Genomic DNA, 20,715 nt, shown 5'->3' with positions numbered 1-20,715 from the left:
ACTCACAGTTATTTGGAAATATTTGTTTAATTCATTGGACCTGCCTAAATGAAGAGAAACAATATGGTCTGTTAAAAACTACTAGTTGGACTTCTGGGAACAAAGATGGTGGAGTAAGCAGTAAATCACCCTCACTCTCCCTTACTGACCTCTAAAAACCTAAAAAAATAATGCCCCAGGAAAAATCCTGGAATCGCAGAGACAGTGGAAAGACAGGGAGAAGAAGTCTTTCAGCCTAGGAAACATGGAGGATCACCAAGAAAGGTCCACTTCACTTCAGTAAAAAGGGGAGTACAGTTCAGGATGGGAATCACCCCAGCAAGACAGAATAAAGCCCCACTTCAGCAACCAACAAAAGATTCTAAGCCCCAGGGTGTTGGGGCAAGAAAATACTAACACCAGGAGTCTCCCACCCCCACCTCCTGTGCTTTAGCATAATCAGGGAAACAGGTGGACTATAGCTCAGAGAACCACCATGTTCACCAGCACAGCCCCAAGCAGGCAGATGTCATCCAACAACAGAGCCACCCCCTGCTTCAGCACAGGCCTAGGCAGATAAGTGTTTTCCAGCAGCTGAACCCCTCAATCCATGCCTAAGAGTAGCTCTCCAGGTATACAGGTATCCTCCAACAGCCAGACATCCACGTGCTTCAGTGCAGGCCAGGGGAATGCAGAAAAAACCCATCTGGCCTCAACACATGCCAGACACCACCACTAGGACCCCAGTTCAGCCCCAGGTGAGCTGCGAGACCCCCACAGACTCCAACTACCAGCACCTGAGGTGCCAGCACACAAAGCCAGTGACCAGGTCCCTTGGCCGCCAGCAGGAGAAGCTTAGGATAGTGCCCCCTATGCTCCAGCAGAACAGTTCAATTTTAAAAGCCAGGCAACAGACAAACAAAACAAGCAAAAAGCAGAAAAGGGCACTGACCACAGAAAACTATTATGGTGAAAGGGAAGATCAAAAATCAAATTCAGAAGAGGACAACATTATCAATATGCCAACATCCAAAACCTCAAAAGGGAATATGAATTGTCACCAGACCAAAAAGTCTTCTTGGAAGAACTGAATAAGGATTGTAAAAGTCAAATAAGAGAGGTAGGAGAGAAATTGGGAAAAGACATGAGAGGTATGTCATGAGAGAGAGTCAACAGCTTGGAAAAAGGAAGAACAAAAATTGAAGAAAATAACTCCTTAAAAAAACAACTGACTGAATAGAAAAGGAGTAACAAAAATTCACTGATGAGAAGACCTCCTTAAAAACAAGAATTGGCCAAATGGAAAAGCAGGTACAAAAGCTAACTAAAGCTAACTGAAGAAAATATCCCATTAAAAATTAGAAGTGGGCAGGATAAAGCTACTGACTCTATGAAACATCAAGAATCAAACAAAATCAAAAGAAAAAAAATAGAACAAAATATAAAGTATCTCACTGGAAAAACAACTGACCTGGAAAATAGATCCAGGAGAGAGAATTTTAAAATTATTGGTCTATCCAAAAGAAATGATCCAAAAACAGATTGGACAGTATCTTTCAAGAAATTATCAAGGAAAACTGCCCTCACATCTTAAACCAGAGGGTAAAATAGTCATTGAACTAATCCACCAATCACCTCTTGAAAGAGAACCCAAAATGAAAACTCTCAGAAATATTGTAGCCAAATTCAAGGATTAGTAGGTCAAGGAGAAAATACTGGAAGCAGCCAGAAAGAAACAATTTAAATATCATGGAACCACAGTCATTATTATGTAGCACCTTGCAGCTTCTACATTAAAGGGTTGGAGGGCCTGGAATATAATATTCTGGAAGGCAAAGGAGTTTGGATTACAACCCAGGATCAACTACCCAGCAAAACTGAGCACAATGTTTGAGGGGAAAAGATGGACATTCAATGAAAAAGGGAACATCCAAACTTTCCTAATGAAAAGACCAGAGCTCAACAGAAAATTCCGCCTTAAAATACATGACTCCAGGGAAGCATAAAAAGGTAAACAAGTAAGAAAAACAATAACATGTTATTTAATAACGGTAAACTGGTGGCATCCCTACATAAGAAGTTGATACTTAAAACTCTTGAGAATGATATCTTTATTACAACATTAAGAAAAGATATAGATAGACAGAGGGTATGGATATAAGTTGACTCTGATGTGATGATAAAACAAATTGATTTACTAAGGGGTAAAAAAGGATTATACTGGGAGAAGAGGAAAGGAACAGGCAGAAAGAGATAAATTATATCACAGGAAAAGGTGCAAAGACCAATTACTGTAGAAGGAAAGAAGGGAGTGAGATGAGCATTGTTTGATCTTTACTCTCATTGAATTTGTCTCAAAGAAGGTATAACATACACACTCAGTTGGTTATAGAAACCTATCATACTTTATAGTGAAGTAGGAGAAGAAAGGGGAAACAAAAGGGAGAGGTGCTGATAGAAGAAAGGTGAGATTAAAGGGGGCAGTGGTCAGAAGCAAAACACTGGTGAGGAGGAAAAGGGTGAAAAGAGTGAAAAGTATAAATGAGGAAGGGTATGATGGAGAGAAATAAACAATAATCATAACAGTGAATGTGAATGAGATGACCTGTCCCATAAAATAGAAGCAAATTACAGAATGGATTGATTAAAAACCAGAATACTAAAATGTGGTGTTTATAAGAAACATATTTGAAGCAGAGATATACAAACTGAATAAAGGTAAAAGCATGGAGGAAAATAAATTATGGATCAGCTGAAGTAAAAAAAAAAGCAGAGGTAGCAATCCTGATCTTAGACAAAACAAAAGCAAAAATAGATCTAATTAAAAGGTACCATAGACAATGAAGTAATATCAATACTAAACATATGTAGACCAAGTGATATAGCACCTAATTTTTTAAAGGAGAAGTTAAGTGAATTAGACGAAGAAATAGACAGCAAAATTATATTAGTAGGGGGTACTTCATCCTCCCCCTCGCAAAACTAGATAAATCCAACCAGAAAAAGAGCAAAAAGAAATTAAGGAGATGAATAAAATTTTAGAAAAGTTAGAAATAGAAGGCCTCTGGAGAAAAATGAGAAAAACCCTGTGGTAAATGGCACCTCCAAAAAAAAAAAAAAACTGACTGTGTCCTCAGGCATAAAACCTCACAATCTGATACAGAAAATCAAAAATATTAAATGCAGCCTTTTCAGATCATAATACAATAAAAAAATTGCATACAGTAAATGGCCATGGAAAGGTAGATTAAAAATTAATTGGAAACTAAACAATATAATCCTAAAAGAGGAATGAGTCAAAGAAACAACCTATAACATCATCCAACATACTAAAACATAGGATGCAGCAAATGCAGTTCTTAGGGGAAATTTACTATCTCTAAATGCTTGCATGAATAAAATAGAGGAGCTCCCAATTTTCTGCTTCCCTCCTAATTCTTGTTGCATTGGCTTTTTTTCTACAAAAACATTTCAATTTGACATAATCAAAATTATCCATTTTGCATTTTGTAATGCTCTCTATCTCTTGTTGGGTCATGAATTCATTACCTTTTCCATAAATCTGATAGGTAAACTATTCCTTGCTTTCCCAAATTACTTATAGTATCAGCTTTTACTCCTAAATCACGAAACCATTTTGAATTTATTTTGGTATATGGTGTAAGATATTGGTCTATGCCGAGTTTTTGCCCTACTATTTTCCAATTTTCCCAACAGTTTTTGTGAAATAGTGAATTATTAGCCCAGAAACTGGCCTCTTTGGGTTTATCAAAGAGTAGATTGCTAAACTTCTTGATTTCTCCTTCTTGTGTACCTATCCTATTCCACTGATCCACACCCCTGTTTCTTAACCAGTACCATGTAGTTTTGATGACTGCTGCTCTGTAGTACAGTTTAATATCTGGTATGGCTAAGCCACCTTCTCTAGCATGTCTTTTCATTATTACCCTAGATATTCTAGACCTCTTCTTTTTCCAGATGAAATTTGTTATTATTTTGTCCAGCTCAGTAAAATAATTTTTTGGTAGTTCAATTGGTATGGCACTGAATAAATAGATTAAGTTAGGTAAAATTGTCATTTTTATTATATTAGCTCGGCCTAACCAGGAGCAACTGATATTTTTCCATTTACTTAGATCTGAATTTTTTTGTGTGAAAAGTGTGTCATAGTTATGTTCATATAGGCCCTGGGATTGTCTTGGGAAATAGACCCCCAAATATTTTATAGTGCCTACAGTAACTTTGAATGGAATTCCTCTTTCTATCTCTTGCTGTTGGGCTTTGTCAGCAATGTATAGGAATGCTAAGGATTTATGTGGGTTTATTTTATATCCTGCAACTTTGCTAAAGTTGTTTATTATTTCAAGTAGTTTTTTACTTGATTCTCTAGGATTCTCTAAATAAATCATCATATCATCTGCAAAAACTGATAATTTAGTTTCTTCTTTTCCTATTCTAATTCCTTCAATTTCTTTTTCTACTCTTATTGCTACAGCTAATTTTTCTAGTACCAAATTGAATAATTGGGGTGATAATGGACATCCTTGTTTCACCCTTGATCTTACTGGGAATGCATCTAGTTTATGCCCATTACAAATAATGCTTGTCAATGGTTTTAGGTAGATGCTACTTATAATTTTAAGGAAGGTTCCCCTTATTCCTATGCTTTCTAGAGTTTTTAGTAGGAATGGGTGTTGTACTTTGTCAAAGGCTTTTTCTGCATCTATTGAGATGATCATATGGTTTGTGCTAGTTTTGTTGTTGATATGTTCAATTATGCTAATAGTTTTCCTAATATTGAACCAGCCTTGCACTCCTGGAATAAATCCTACCTGGTCATAGTGTATTATTCTCATGATGAGTTGCTGCAATCTTTTTGCTAATATTTTATTTAAAATTTTTGCGTCAATATTCATTAGAGAAATTGGTCTATAATTTTCTTTCTCTGTTTTGACTCTACCTGGTTTGGGTATTAGTACCATATTTGTGTCATAAAAATAATTTGGTAGGGGGCAGAGCCAAGATGGCAGCTGGTAAGCAGGGACTGGTGTGAGCTCCGTACTGAGTCCCTCCAAAAACCTATAAAAATGGCTCTGAACCAATTCTAGAATGGCAGAACCCATGGAACGGCAGAGGGAAGCAGGGCTCCAGCCCAGGACAGCCTGGATGTTCTCTGGGTGAGGTTTATCCCATACGGTGCTGTGAGCTGGGAGCTGGGAATGGAGTGGAGCAGAACCCAGCCTGAGCGGCGGGGACCATCCAGACTAGAAGCCGGGCGGAGGGGGCCCTAGCGCCCTCAATCGGTGAGCTGCAGCAGTTACCAGACTCCTCAACCCACAAACACCAAGGACTGCTGAGAAGGTTAGTGGGAAAAGCTGCGGAAGTGGAAGGAGTTCGTGGTTTGGCTTCCAGCCCCGGGGTTAGCGAAGGTGGGGCAGCCAAGGCTGTTGTTACTCTCGGTCCCAGGCCCACCTGGTGGGAGGAATTAAGTGGCGGATCAGAACAGGAGTGCACAGCCTGCTGAAGATCTAAGCCCAGTCCAGGTTGGGGGTTGGGGAAGGAGCAGTGCTGGTGTGGCAGAGCCGGTACCTCCCCCCCAAACGTGGAACATAGAACTCTCTAGTCTACAAGCAGTCATACCCCACTGAAAAACTCAAGGGTCAAGTTAGTTGGCTGGGAATATGGCCAGGCAGCGAAAACACACTGAGATTCAGTCTCAGACTTTGGATTCTTTCTTTGGTGACAAAGAAGACAAAAACATACAGCCTAAAGAAGTCAATAAAGTGCAAGAGGCTACACCAAAAGCCTCCAAGAAAAACATGAACTGGTCCCAGGCCATGAAAGATGTCAAAAAGGATTTGGAAAAGCAAGTTAGAGAAGTAGAGGAAAAATTGGGAATAGAAATGAGAAGGATGCGAGAAAACCATGAAAAACAAGTCAATGACTTGCTAAAGGAGACCCAAAAAATACTGAAAAATACACTGAAGAAAACAACAACTTAAAAAACAGACTAACTCAAATGGCAAAAGAGCTCCAAAAAGCCAATGAGGAGAAGAATGCCTTGAAAGGCGGAATTAGCCAAATGGAAAAGGAGGTCCAAAAGACCACTGAAGAAAATACTACTTTAAAAATTAGATTGGAGCAAGTGGAGGCTAGTGACTTGATGAGAAATCAAGATATTATAAAACAGAACGAAAGGAATGAAAAAATGGAAGACAATGTGAAATATCTCATTGGAAAAACCACTGACCTGGAAAATAGATCCAGGAGAGATAATTTAAAAATTACTGGACTACCTGAAAGCCATGATCAAAAAAAAAGCCTAGAGATCATCTTTCAAGAAATTATCAAGGAGAACTGCCCTGATATTCTAGAGCCACAGGGCAAAATAGAAATTGAAAGAATCCATCGATCGCCTCCTCAAATAGATCCCAAAAAGAAATCTCCCAGGAATATTGTCGCCAAATTCCAGAGCTCCCAGATCAAGGAGAAAATACTGCAAGCAGCCAGAAAGAAACAATTTGAGTATTGTGGAAACCCAATCAGAATAACCCAAGATCTGGCAGCTTCTACATTAAGAGATCGAAGGGCATGGAATATGATATTCCGGGGGTCAATGGAGCTAGGATTAAAACCTAGAATCACCTACCCAGCAAAACTCAGTATCATGCTCCAAGGAAAAATATGGATTTTCAATAAAATAGAGGACTTTCAAGCTTTCTCAGTGAAAAGACCAGAGGTGAATAGAAAATTTGACTTTCCAGCACAAGAATCAAGAGAAGCATGAAAAGGTAATCAAGAAAAAGAACAAGAAAAAGAAATTGCAAGGGACTTACTAAAGGTGAACTGTTTTGTTGACCCTCCTACATGGAAAGATGACAAGCATGACTCATGAGACCTCCGTATTAAGGTAGTTGAAGGGAATGTGCATACATATATGTTTATGTATATATATGGGTGAATGTGTATGCATGTATATTTGTCTATGTGTATGTGTGTATATGTATATATGTGTGTGTGTGTATATATATGTATATATATATATATATATATATATATATATATATATATGGAGACAGAGAGCGGACACAGGGTGAGTTGAAGATGAAGGGAAGATATCTACAAGAAATAAAATCAAATTAAGGGATGACAGAGGAACATACTTAGAGAGGGAGATAAGGAGAGATAGAATGGGTTCGATTATCTCACATAAAGGTGGTAAGAGGAAGCAGTTCTGTGGGAGGAGGGGAGAGGGCAGGTGAGGGGGGAAGGAGTGAACATTGCTCTCCTCAGATTTGGCCTAAGGAGGGAATACCATACATACCCAATTGGGAATCTTACCCCACAGGAAAGAAGAGGGAAGAAGATAAAAAAAAATGGGGGGAATGATGGAGGGGAGGGCTGATGGGGGTGGAGGTAGTCAAAAACAAACACTTTTGAAAGGGGACAGGGTCAAGGGAGAAAATTTAATAAGGGTGGATGGGTTGGGAAGGGGCAAAATATGGTGAGTCTTTCACAACATGAATATTGTGGAAGCGTTGTACATGATGATACACATGTGGCCTATGTTGAATTGCTTGAGTTCTTAGGGAGGGTGGGTGGGAAGGGAAGAGGGGAGAGAATTTGGAACTCAGGGTTTTAAAAACAGATGTTCAAAAACAAAAAAAAAATTATTTTACATGCAACTACAAAATGAGATACACAGGCAATGGGGCATAGAAATTTGTCTTGCCCTACAAGAAAGGAAGGGGGGGGGGATGGGAGGGTAGTGGGGTGACAGAGGGGAGGGCTGACTGGGGAACAGGGCAACCAGAACATATGCCATCTTCGAGTGGGGGGAGGGTGGAAATGGGGAGAAATTTTGTAATTCAACGTCTTGTGAAAATCAATGCTGAAAACTAAATGTTAAATAAATAAAAAAAGAAAAAAAAAAGAATAAATAAATAAATAAATAAATAAATGAAAAGAATTTGGTAGAACTCCTTCTTCACCTATTTTCCCAAATAGTCTACAAAGTATTGGAATTTGTTGTTCTTTAAATGTTTGATAGAATTCACATGTAGCCCCTTTTCTCCCTTTCCTTCCACTCTTGTCCCTCTCACTTCCCCTCCCTCCCCCTCCCTTCCCTCCTTCCTTTCCCTTTTCTTCGCCATCCCATCCTTCCCTCCATCCTTTCTCCTACCTCCGGCCTAGACGATGCCGTGGTGGAGGCAGCGGAGGAGACCACGGAGCCCGCTGAGGCGGACATCACCCGGCTGTGCCAGGACATGTTCTCCAAAATGGCCACGTACCTGACCGACGAGCTCACAGCTACCAGTGAAGACTATAAACTTCTGGAAAATATGAACAAACTGACTAGCTTGAAGTATCTAGAAATGAAAGATATTGCAGTAAACATAACTAGAAACCTAAAGGACTTAAACCAGAAATATGCAGCACTTCAGCCTTATCTGGATCAGATCACTCTAATTGAGGAGCAAGTAGCAGCTCTTGAGCAGGCAGCTTACAAATTGGATGCATATTCAAAGAAACTGGAAGCAAAGTTCAAGAAGTCAGAGAGGCGATGAAAGAATTCTTTACCTCAGACTTTTAACTACAAGAATATTTTATAAGAGCTGAAAGAAGTGGGATGGAACTTATCACTATGCTTCAATTCCTAAAAAGAAGCCGTGCTGCTGATCCAAGGAGAATCCCAGCCCCCACCTCTGGTTGGATGTGTAACTCTGGCCACCCCTACCCCCGCCGTGTTTTCCTAAACCTGTACCCTCCCAACCTCATCTTAATCGCGTGCTTCGTTGTGTGACCTGGACCAAGGCTCAGAAATCAGGATCAACCCCGTCTAGAGCAGACACAGACCAGAGACTCTAGTCTCCCTGTCTCTTCCCTCCCTCTCCTCTAGGCCCTCCCACACCCACCCCTTTCACAACCTATTTTTGAACTTAAATAATAAATGCCAACATATGAAAAGAAAAAGAATTCACATGTAAAACCATCTGCCCTGGAGATTTTTTCCTAGGGAGTTCATTGATGGCATGCGCAATTTCTTTTTCTGATATGGGGTTATTAAGAAATTTCACTTCCTTTTCTGTTAGCCCGGGCAGTTTATGTTTTTGTAGATATTCATCCATATCTCTAAGGTTGTCAAATTTATGGGCATACAGTTGGGCAAAATAATTCCTAATTATTGTTTTGATTTCCTCTTCATTAGAGGTAACCGCCCCCTTTTCATTTTTGATGCTGGTAATTTGATTTTCTTCTTTCTTTTTTTAATGAAATTGGCCAAAGGTTTATCAATTTTATTGTTTTTTTTTTCAAAAAACCAGCTCTTTGTTTTATTTATTAATTCAATAGTTTTCTTGGTTTCAATTTAATTAATCTCTCCTTTGATTTTCATTATTTCTAATTTGGTATTTAATTGGGGGTTCTCAATTTGCTCTTTTTCTAGCTTTTTCAGCTGTATGCCCAGATCATTGATCTCCTTTTTCCCTATTTTATTCATGTAGGCTTTTAGGGATAAAAAACTTCCCCTAAGAACTGCTTTTGCGGCATCCCATAAGTTTTGGTATGTTGTTTCATTATTGTCATTCTCTTGAATGAAGTTATTAATTGTTTCTCTGATTTGTTCTTTGGCCCACTCATTCTTTAGAATTAAATTATTTAGTTTCCAATTAGTTTTTAGCTTATTTTTCCATGGATCTTTATTAAAAATGATTCTTATTGCATCATGATCTGAAAAGGATGCTTTGACTACTTCTGCTTTTCTGCACTGGATTGTGAGGTTTTTATGCCCTAGTACATGGCCAATTTTTGAGTATGTGCCATGTAGGTTTGAGAAGAAAGTATATTCCTTTTTATCCCCATTCAGTTTTCTCCAGAAGTCTATCATATGTGCCTTTTCTAAAATTCCGTTTACCTCCTTAACTTTTTTCTTATTTATTTTGAGGTTAGATTTCTCAAGTTCAGAAAGGGGGAGGTTGAGGTCTCCCAATATTATAGTTTTGCTGTCTATTTCTACCTGTAACTCCCTTAACCTCTCCTCTAAGAATTTTTATGCCTTACCACTTGGTGCATATATGTTAAGCAATGATATTGCTTCATTGTTTATGGTGCCTTTTAGCAGGATATAATGTCCTTCCTTATCTCTCTTAATTAAATCTATCTTTACTTTTGCTTTGTCTGAGATTAGGATTGCTACACCTGATTTTTTTACTTCAGCTGAGGCACAATATATTTTACTCCAGCCTTTTACCTTTACCCTATGTGTATCCCCCTGTTTCAAATGCGTTTCTTGTAAACAGCATATTGTAGGATTATGGTTTTTAATCCATTGTGCTATCTGCTTCTGTTTTGTGAGAATGTTCATCCCCTGCACATTCAGGGTTATGATTTCTATCTGTGTCTTTTTCTCCATCCTAATTCCCCCTGTTTATGCTTTTATTTCTCCCTTTCCCCTTCTCCTCCTCAACAAAGTTTTGCTTTTGACCGCCGCCTTCCTCAGTTAACCCTCCCTCTTTATTCCCCTCCCTTATCTTACCATTTCCCACTTGCTACTTCTCCTCTCCCTTCTGACCACCCCCTCCCTTTCCCCCCCTTCCCCTCCTACTTCCCGTAGGACAAGTTAGATTTCTAAACTTATCAGGGTATGTTATTCCCTTCTTGAACTAGATCAGATGACGGTAAAGCTCAAATACTGCTCTTCTCCCTCCCTTCTTTCCCTTTACCATAATATGTTTTTGTGCCACTTCATTTGGTGTAATTTACCCTCTTATACTACCTCCTTACCGCTTCTCTCATAGCCCTCCCTTTATATCTCTTACTTATATTTTATATCTTTACATCAGTTAATTTATACAGGCATTCACAACCTATGTATATCTGTTTTAATTGTCATAATAGCTGTACCATTCTGAAGACTGACTTATATATGTATACATGTATAAAACATACATAAAATGATATAATCCCACATAAAGATGTAAACAACCTGCCCTTATTGGTTAATAAGGTTTGTGGGGTTTTTCCCCCTGATTACCTTTTTATGTCTCTCTTGAGTTTTGTATTTGGAGATCAAATTTTCCATTGAGTTCTGGCCTTTTCATCAGGAAGGTCTGGAATTCCCTTATTTCATTGAATGTCCATCGCCTTGTCTGGAACATTATGCTTAGTTTTGCTGGGTAGTTGATCCTTGGTTGTAGTCCCAGCTCCTTTGCCCTTCAGAATATCATATTCCAATTTTTCCTGTCTTTTAATGTGGAAGCTGAGAGATCCTGCGTGATCCTGACTGTAGTTCCACGATATTTGAATTGCTACTTTTTGGCTGCTTGCAGTATTTTCTCCTTGAGTTTATAGATCTGAAATTTGGCTATAATATTTCTTGGTGTTTTCAGTTTGGGATCTCTTTCAGGGGGTGATCGGTGAATTCTTTCAATGACTATTTTGCCCTCTGGTTATAGGATCTCCGGGCAGTTGTCTTTGATAATTTCTTCGAGGATACTGTCAAGGCTCTTTTTTTCATCGTGGATTTCCGGTAGACCAATAACTCTTAAATTGTCTCTCCTGGTGTATTTTCCAGGTCAGTTGTTTTGCCAATCAGATATTTCACATTTTTTTTCTTTTTTTCATTCTTTACGTTTTGTTTTACCACTTCTCGGTGGCTCATAGATTCATTAGCTTCCACTTGCTCAAGTCTAATTTTTAATGAGTTAGTGTTTTCATTTTGCTTTTGAGTCTCCTTTTCCAATTGGTTGATTTTGCCTCTTAGGGTGTCATTTTCTCTCTCTAGATTCTGAATCTCCGTAGCCATTTCGCCAATCTTTTTTTTCCATATTTTCTTTTAGCTCCCTAATTTGGTTTTTAAAATCCTCCTTTAGCTCTTTCAGCAGTGCTTTTTGGGCTGGAGACCAGTTCATATTACCTTTTGAGGTATCTGATGTATCTACAATGTCATTGCTGCCCTCTTCTATGTTAGTATTTTGATCCTGCCTGTCTCCATAAAAAGAATCTATTGTCCTCGGTTTTTTTGTGTTCTTCTTCATGTTGGTTTGCCTTTTCCTGGCTTTACAATGAATTTCTACCTTTAGGCCTCAGGGCTTTCTGTCCGAGCTTTCTTTTTCTGGCGGTTGTGGGTCTAGAATTATAACCTTCAGTTTCCTGAGGTGTGGGGGAGGGGTCTGGCTCCCTGGCTTCTCACTCCCAATGGGTTCTCTCCAGCACTTGCTTATCAGCAATGGTCTCAGCTATTTGCTGTTTGAGCTGATGTCTGGCACTTCCCCTGGGGGAGCAAGGTTACATCTGGGCTCCTGGCGTTGACCCCTGCCGACTCTGCCCCTCTGGGACTGATGGACTTCTACTATTTGACCACTGAAGCCCCACTACTTTCTGCTCAGTTCCAGCGTTCTTTTTTTTTTCCCTGAGGAATTCTCTGGGTGGGGAGGGGAGGGATTAGAGCCCTTTACCTGGCCATTATGCCTCCTGATGTTCAAGAAACCGCGTTTCATACGTTTGGGCTGCAAGCATTGGAGTCGGTATTTCACGGCCAGTGCCGTTGCGCTCCCTCTTGTCGCTTCCATAGACTGCCGTTCTGTGTTGGGAGGCCTGGGGATCTCCGCCAGTTTCGGGCGCCCAGATTTCTCCCAGCCCGTCTCCCATGTGGATTTCCTGGCCAGCCGCTTCCGCCTTGGTCTGGAGCGGCTCCCCACCGAGCACTCTCCGAGCCTACAGGTTCGTGCCTCCGGCCTTTCAGACTCTCCCAGCTCAGAAATTTGCCCCACGCAGACTCCTCGCAGTTTCTGACTCTCTCAAATCTGCTCAAATTCACTTTTTTACAGGAATCTGACAGACCTTGTGAGAGAGCTCCAGTAAGACGCTGCCTTCATGTAGCCATCTTGGCTCCGCCTCCAGAGGTATCTTTTAAGACCAGGTGAGTGACGAAATGTTGAGCAATAATAAGACAAAAACGTGTTCAATACTAGGACAAAATGTCCGTGCCAATTTCTATTGGATGACTTCATTCTTTTGCAAGTGTATGGGATGTAAGGTCTAGGGTAGAAGGAAGAGAGTAGTTAAGATGAGTTTGGGACCTAAAGTAGAAATAAAAAGGCAGAGCCACTCAAGGAAATGAAATATATATTTAATAAAGATAGAATAGAAAGAATTCAGAGCAGTATCAATGTTCTAACTGGACTATTGCAACACAAATTTTTAATTTTTGCGTTTATCTCAATTTCCTTGAAGCACCCCCACCTGTCACCATTTCATCATGTAGAAGAATTTACGAAGAAATAGAATGGCGATTTAGTTTTGGAATGGTCAGACTAATAATGATTTAAAGGGATATTAATTGCAATATATGTTTTTGAGGGCTGAAACAATTTCATTTTTGTCTTTATATAGCTAGTGCCAAGAACAATTCCTGCACATAGTAGCCATTTAACAAATGGTTTTTTATCTGAATAAGATCATAATTATAGTGCACGTCAGTGCATTTATTTTTATTTTCTCAGCTTTCAAAAATGCTTACTTACCTTTAGCTAAAAACTCCTCTAAACAAGGCATAAAATTGCTTTCATTACCCATTATCAATAATAGAGAGTATATATAGAAACTGAAGAAAATCCTACCAAAAAGAGGAAGAAAAATAAAATATTAAAATTCTTCAGAACAACAATTTTCTATACTATTCTAAAGATGAAAACAAAATAGGGATATCCATTGCCAAACATTTTTCGCTCGGTGACATCACTTACAGCAGGTGGTCATTTTTGCTAAATTAGATGGTTTTTACATGGGCTGATATTTTCTTGTTTATCACCATCTGCGGCCATCATAAATGTTTTTTAGAGATCAGATTTCAGAGTTGAAAGGGCAGATTGCAAGAAAGACACCACTTTGAAAATATTTAAAATAAAAAAGTAGCAAAATGATTATACTATATTTCCTTTCAGAGAATTAAAAAAAAATAAAAACTTCAATTTGCTCCATGTTTTGAATCAGCAAAATTCATCATCATATCAGAAAAGTAATTATACTTAACCTGACTTCCTATAAAATGAAATTATATTTTAAGGTTATTCTAAAATAAAATGTCAAAAACTAAATATAAATACATACATATACATACATGTATACATACATATATAACATCTATTTATCTGAAAATGTTCTGCACAGTAATACATGATGTTAACAAAACAACATATGAACTGTGCACATAATTTTCTTCTGTCACGTATAACCTTCAGATGAAGTGCATGATTTTCTAATGGACAAAACATATCTAATGGATAATGCTAATCACTGAAAATTGAAGTTTGTTCTTTATATTTCCTGAGAATGTAGTACTCTTTGGTAATTACTCTTAGGTAATAGTATTCATTGATCAAAATTAATGAAAATGAATTAATATGAAAAAGTAGAGGGACATGATATTAAAAAAAATAGCAAATTATAACACCAATTCTCTCTCTAGATTAAGTCAAAAGGCAGATTTACCTTCCTTACTTTTTACCAATACATCTCTTCTCACTGACAAATACCCAAGACATTTGCAAATCAATTGCATGGACTTTGGAACATCAGTAATGTGTATAAGGGCATTGGAGAGTAAGAGAACTTTGATGGAAAGAACTTCCTCAATGTTCCTCCTTAAAGCTCCTGGAAAATTTAGCCCTTTCCATTCCTAAAGGAGGGAAAAGAGATACCCCCGTGGGTGTAGGCCCAAGTTTAGAGAAGATGGGAAAGATAAGATCGGAGTTTTCCATGAGCCATCATTAACTGCAGATTGCCAATAAAACTTCTGCTGATGACAGAAGGAGCAAACCTAAGGAGGTCACAGCTGCTGAGTGACTTTACCTATGCCAGATTTGACAGCAGGCTCTGGGGCAATATAGTCAGGAGGCTTTTTTAAAAACGACAGAAAAACAGGTCTTCTGATAAGTGAGATAGTGAAGGTATAGGACAACAATTTCGATAATGAGGAATTAGAATTTAAAGATTAAGAGTAGGGTAGGGAGATGAGCTAGAAAATAAGGGTAGACATGAGAAAGAGAAGAATGTTTTTTTTTTCTTCCATGTTCCCTTATACCTATCCATGTCCTTCATAGCACACTTCTTTCATTTTTTTCTCCTCTTCCCTTTGCTCCTCCATGCAATAGCTACCTCCATTTGAGCTGATATTGGGATATGAATAAGTAAAGATGAGGTAGGGGAGACTGATAATGGAGTTGATAACATAGCTTTCTCTCTTCTTTTGTTATATTCCCAGAGCCTGGGAAGCGAAACTAGGCACCATGAATCAAATATTCAAACACATCTAAATAGGAGGACCAGATTTACTAAGGGAAAAAAGGTATCTGTATACAATGAGGCTTCTCACTGGATAACTTTAGGGAAAATTATCTGGAAGTTTTAAAGAATAATTATATTCTACCATATTTTCCAAAAGGGGCAATAATTGACTTTTATTTCTATTTATTTATTTTTTAAAAAAATACATTCACAAGTGAATTAGATTTACACACCTCACTTGGGAATGAGCAATAACAATTTTAGCCTAAGAAACTCTCTTTATGTTTCTAGTGATGTATGCCCATTAGCCTAAAATGAATAATTGAATCTTTATACCAAGAAAAAAACAAGCCCCTTATGCTTACAATTAGATTATTAGTTTTTAGAGCTACAAAAACCTTTAGTATAACCGAGTAGGGACACCCCCAAACTGACAAAAAGTGTTTCAAGTTTGAGGTAATCTATGGCTCTCTATCCGAGGGCCAGGCTGCGGTGCGCACCGTGGAGCAGCTGGACCAGTACTACTTGCTGGTGCCTGAGAAGGTAAAAGATGCCTACCTTGTCCACCGGATCCAGACCTTCCCCGGTGAGCATAAAGGCCGGTCCATCATCAACTTCACCAACACATGCAAAAACTGCCAGGTACCGAACATGATGCTGAGGAAATTCAACTTCCCTTCTGTCGTGCTCCATTCCATGCTGAAGCAGAAAAGCTTGTTTCCCTGCTTTGGCCAAATTCAAGTCTAGCGTCTACCGGATCTTGATTGCAACAGATGCGGTGTCTTGAGGCTTGGATATTCTGAAAGTGCAGATTGTCATTAACCATGATAGGCCAGGCCTCTCTAAAATCTACATCCACTGAGTAGGGAGGACTACTTTGGCAGGGCGTCACGGCATTGCCATCACACTTGTCACTCAGTACGACATAAACCTGCTACACGCCATCGAGGAAGAGATCAAGAAGAAGTGGGAAGACTTCAGCATGGAAGAGGTTGAGGTCCTCAAAATCCTCACCCACGTCAACATGCTCCGAAGAGAATATGAGATTAAACTGGAATTTGCAGACTTTGATGAGAAGAACGCGATCAACAAGACACAGCAGCTGATCCTAGAAGGGAAGGTCTCAGACCTGGAGGCCTAGAAGAAGGCAGAGCTGGCTACGATTGGGCCCAAGAATGAACAATTCAAGGAGCTATCGTGGGATGCAGACCCTGCAGAGGTCGTGGCCTTTTAAAGAGGATAAGGTGTAAGCGGAAGTCGCGGGGAAGACATGGGGGCTGAGTCTCAGACCCGGCCCCGCTCCAGTCCCTGCCCCGAGAGAACACCTGGTAGGACCCTCGCCCCCACCCTTTCCCTAATTTTGGGGTGGGGCAAAAGCTAGAGGGTACCAGAAGCCAGCCAGAGATGTTTCCTTTGACCAACTTACAATAAAAAGTATTGAGTTATACAAAAATATATAAATAAATAAAATAATAATAATAATTTCTGAGACTGTATTTATGTTTTCTAGTCAACCAGAGAACACAATTGGTTCAAAGGAAAAAAATAATGAAATACCATCACAAAAGTTATGAAGAGAATTACTCCCACCTTCTCTGTCCCCCTCCCATCAGTCTAGGTCATGCTTTCCTACAAATGCCTGAACCACCAGAGGAAAGAATGAACTTGCATCAAGAATATGTGACCATAGTTCATGGAATGATCCTGCAGAGCACCTGATGTTCTCTGGTAATGTCTTCCACACACTCCCTGTAGGTCAGATTCCCACTGGTTTGATTTGGCTAGCATTCTCTGTCAGGTGGCCTTGTGTCTGCCTAGATTTGGGAAACTGAATGTAGCCTGCATGTAGCTTCCTTATGATCTTGTGAAGCCACTGCTTCACAGTGATCTGCTGATTCCAGAATTCTTACTGGCTGCTTCCAGGTATGACTACACTGCTCCTAAGAGAGTGGAGCTTCTTTATGCTCCCAACTTCTAGCACAGAAAAGTAGCTGCCTCATCCCCCAAACCAGTAGTATGAACTCTGATACCCCTCTTAGAATTTAAATGGCATTAAACTTCAGCTCTTTCAGAAAATGAAGGTCTACCTACATCTAGTTATTAGATTGGGGAAAACAAATATACCACACACACACACAAAAATAATGAATTCTCTTCCCCTAGGAATGTTTTTGGTTGAAATATGATTTTCCTTTGTAAAAGGAGAAATCAACTCTGAGGCAAAGTATGCTGACAATAGTTCCTTTAGTTAAATTTTGCCAACAAACCTTGATTCTGTTGTTTTTTTTTCTTTTACCTTCTTAATGTATTTTCTACTCACCCAGGGCTGCAACTCTTTCTGGAGTCGATATCTGTCTTAGATTTAGAAAATTTCTGCTTAACAAATCACTGAACTGCACCTCATTCTAGCATCAATCTAAACACTACTTTTTCCCAACAAACAACCAAGGACTGGTCTAGTCTCAGGATCCTCAGTTTCCTAAACTCCCAAGATTTCTTTTTGTCTCCTTTGCAAATGAAAGCAAAGAGTAAATGAACATAAATAAAATCTTTATAGAGATCTACATCAGGTTCTTCCCTCTACCTAAAATACTTCAAACACATATCAAGATCCAGTCTTTATTATGTTCATGTGTCCACTGTCATAAAAATTTCCAGCTTCAGACCTCTACCTTTCACTTACATATTTTAAATCCCTTAAGTTACAGGTGAAGAAACTGAGAAACAAAATAATCATATGCCTTATATCATGCAATTAGTGGCACAGTCAAGACTAGATTAAATTGAGCAAATATTCATTAAGAATTGATTAACTATACAAGGTTTATTTTGTGGAGTTCCAAGGACACAGAACTTCAACAGTTACATGGTATTTGCCTTCAAGGATCTTACAATTTGAGAGGCTTTGGGCAGTTAAAATTCCTATTCCAAATAGGAATTAAATAAAATAAAATGCTGTAAGACCCATGAATAATGTGGAGGGTAGGACTGCTAAGATATTTTAAAGAAAGATCACTTTCATCGCTCAGGAAAGAGATACATAAGTGGACTTTGAAATAAAAGGAGTATTTTAACCTTATGAACTGTGAAATGAATATTATTTGGAGATGAGTAATTTATTGCAAAAATGCAAATGGAAATAGAATGAAATTGGGGCAGAATTTACTGGAAAATAGAGTTGAAATAAGGGTATACTAAAGGCTTTTGAAAAAAAATCACACCTCTGTATTAGACACCTACATGAAGTAGAAAGGGAAAGATTGGAAGCAAAGAATCTAGCTAAGTTGATACTAGAGAAGTTCATATATAAGGCTATAAGAGAATTAGCTACTTGGTGGAAGTTCCAGTGGAGAAGGGTAGATAGGCATAAGCAGCATTGGGAAAAAAGAATCAAAAGTAATTGAAAATATATTGAAAATGGGATTTGAGTCAGTGACAACTGCAGAGTTTTGATGCATGATTTCATTTTCTCAATAAAGAGAAATAATCTGCTAAAAAAAAAACAGAGGGAGAGAGGGGAGTAGAATCAAGGTCTTGAGCAGAGAGGCAATAGTTTATAACAGTTCCGTAAAAAATAACATAAATAAGAATAGAAGGATGTCTTCAAGTACAGGGTCAGGGTGAAGTCATGCTTAGGATATTGTGAATCTGTAATAAAGACACCAATAGAATTTTGTTACTTTCTCTGAGAGCTTGAACCCTCTGTAATAGAAGTGAAGACATCAAATTTAGAGGTAACCAAGTCTTGTACATCAGTTCAATGGGAAAGACAGATTTCTCAGTTTTATGTTCTTTTTATGCCATTGGCTCTTTATTTTTTTCTTCCAGGAAGAACAAAAACAACAATGTTTTTAGATTTTCTCTGTCTATCTGTGTGTGTGTGTGTGTGTGTGTGTGTGTGTGTGTGTGTGTGTGTGTGTGTCTGTCCCTCTGTTTCTGTCTCTGTCTAGCTCTCAGTCTGTCTCTCTGTGTGTATGTCTCTCTCTGCTTCTCTCTCTCTCTCTCTCTCTCTCTCTCTCTCTCTCTGTCTCTCTCTCTCTTTCTCTCTCTCTCTCTCTCCTTCTCTCTCTTTCTCTCTGTACTTGACTCTTAAACCAGGATTAAAGAAAGGCTACTGACATCCTCAAATTTTCCGGAAATTTGAAAAAAACACAACTAATATTAATAGCCACTTTACATGCAGAGTTTCTCTGCTCCTGGTTATCAAAAAAGAAGGATATCAATCATTATTTCATAGGTTTCAAAGCTGGAGGGGCTTTCCAGTCTTTTGAGTTCATACTCCTCATTTTGTAACTCTGAGATGAAATAAGTAGCAAGTCTGCCATTATTAGGAAATCTGAAATATTTGGTAGCCAGACTTCCAAATAAGTTTAAAGGAGAGTACCAAAGTATAACTGTCCAGGAAAAATCAACTGATAAAATAGACCTGGAAATTGGGACAGCCATATATTGCAACATATATTCAAATTCAGGAGATAAAAGAGTATGCAGAGATGAGCATGAGGGATGTTTATTTATTCACAAATTTAGATGATATATATTGGACACTTACTATGTCTAAATAACCATGCTAGGTTAGGTGGAAGTTACGAAAAAGAATAAGACTAGGTCTTTGCTCTTTTGAAGATTATCTCTTTGTAGAGAAGCTATAACTTTCTGAAGTGAATAGATAACATAAGCTTCAATGTGGACATGAAATAAGAAAGGATTAAAATGTTGAGGGTTCAGATAGAAAAGAAAAAAAATGTTTGCATCTCAGAAATCTGAGAAGTCTTCATTGAAAAGGTGACATTTGAAATGAGCCCTGAAAAATGAATGGTCGTGTGGAGCCATGCCAGTCCCATATGGAAGATGCTAAAAAAACAGAGTCCAGAAAATTCTTTGGAGAAACAGAAAGTCAGTTCACTTTGCTTGGAGCAAAAAAATGAATGGAGGGAATTAGTGCTAATGTTATTGTAGAAAAATGAGACATATATGAAGAACTAAAGGTTCATGATGAAATAAACCCTAAAATCTACTCTAAGAAATAAGGCTCGCATCTCCATCCTATTGTAATGAGATCCAATGAGTATCCCTCTGGGGTGGAGTCAACAGTAATAGTTCCAAACTGGCCTTTCATAAAATCAAGAGTGGTGTATGGCAGAAACTTTGAATAGGCAAGGGATATAGATGATGTCGAAATCCATTTATCAACAAATAGATTAGCACATGCCAATCACCCAACAGTAGATGAAATTATTTGAGAGAAAAAAAAATAAAACACATTCCCTTCCTTGGAGATACTTATACTCCATCTTGAAATGCTGCTGTTTCTCCTTCTTGGTTTTCCACACATTTAGAATGAAGGGAGCTTTGTGATATTAAAAAATAACACTGAATGATTATGAAAAGTAAGCAGCAAAATTTGGATAAAACCTCCCTTGTCAGACAGCCTACTAAGGTTTGACAGTT

At 38.5% G+C, this 20,715-nt stretch overlaps 1 protein-coding gene and 1 pseudogene across 1 annotated transcript; both read left to right on the top strand.

Moving 5' to 3' along the window:
* Positions 1-7,463: 7,463 nt before the first annotated feature.
* On the top strand, positions 7,464-8,546 carry LOC118842984 (biogenesis of lysosome-related organelles complex 1 subunit 2-like; the record flags this gene model as incomplete). Its single annotated transcript, XM_036750343.1, has 2 exons — positions 7,464-7,473; positions 8,173-8,546. Coding segments are annotated over 2 exons (384 nt in total), but the record flags the coding sequence as incomplete, so codon positions are not given.
* A 3,897-nt stretch (positions 8,547-12,443) lies between these two features.
* LOC118837666 lies at positions 12,444-16,498 on the top strand (annotated as a pseudogene).
* The last annotated feature ends 4,217 nt before the right edge of the window (positions 16,499-20,715 follow it).

Source organism: Trichosurus vulpecula, chromosome 1, assembly GCF_011100635.1.
Source record: "Trichosurus vulpecula isolate mTriVul1 chromosome 1, mTriVul1.pri, whole genome shotgun sequence".
NCBI classification, from domain to species: Eukaryota; Metazoa; Chordata; class Mammalia; order Diprotodontia; family Phalangeridae; genus Trichosurus; species Trichosurus vulpecula.
Note: the sequence above shows the minus strand (reverse complement) of the source record. Positions and strands in the feature narration are given on the sequence as shown.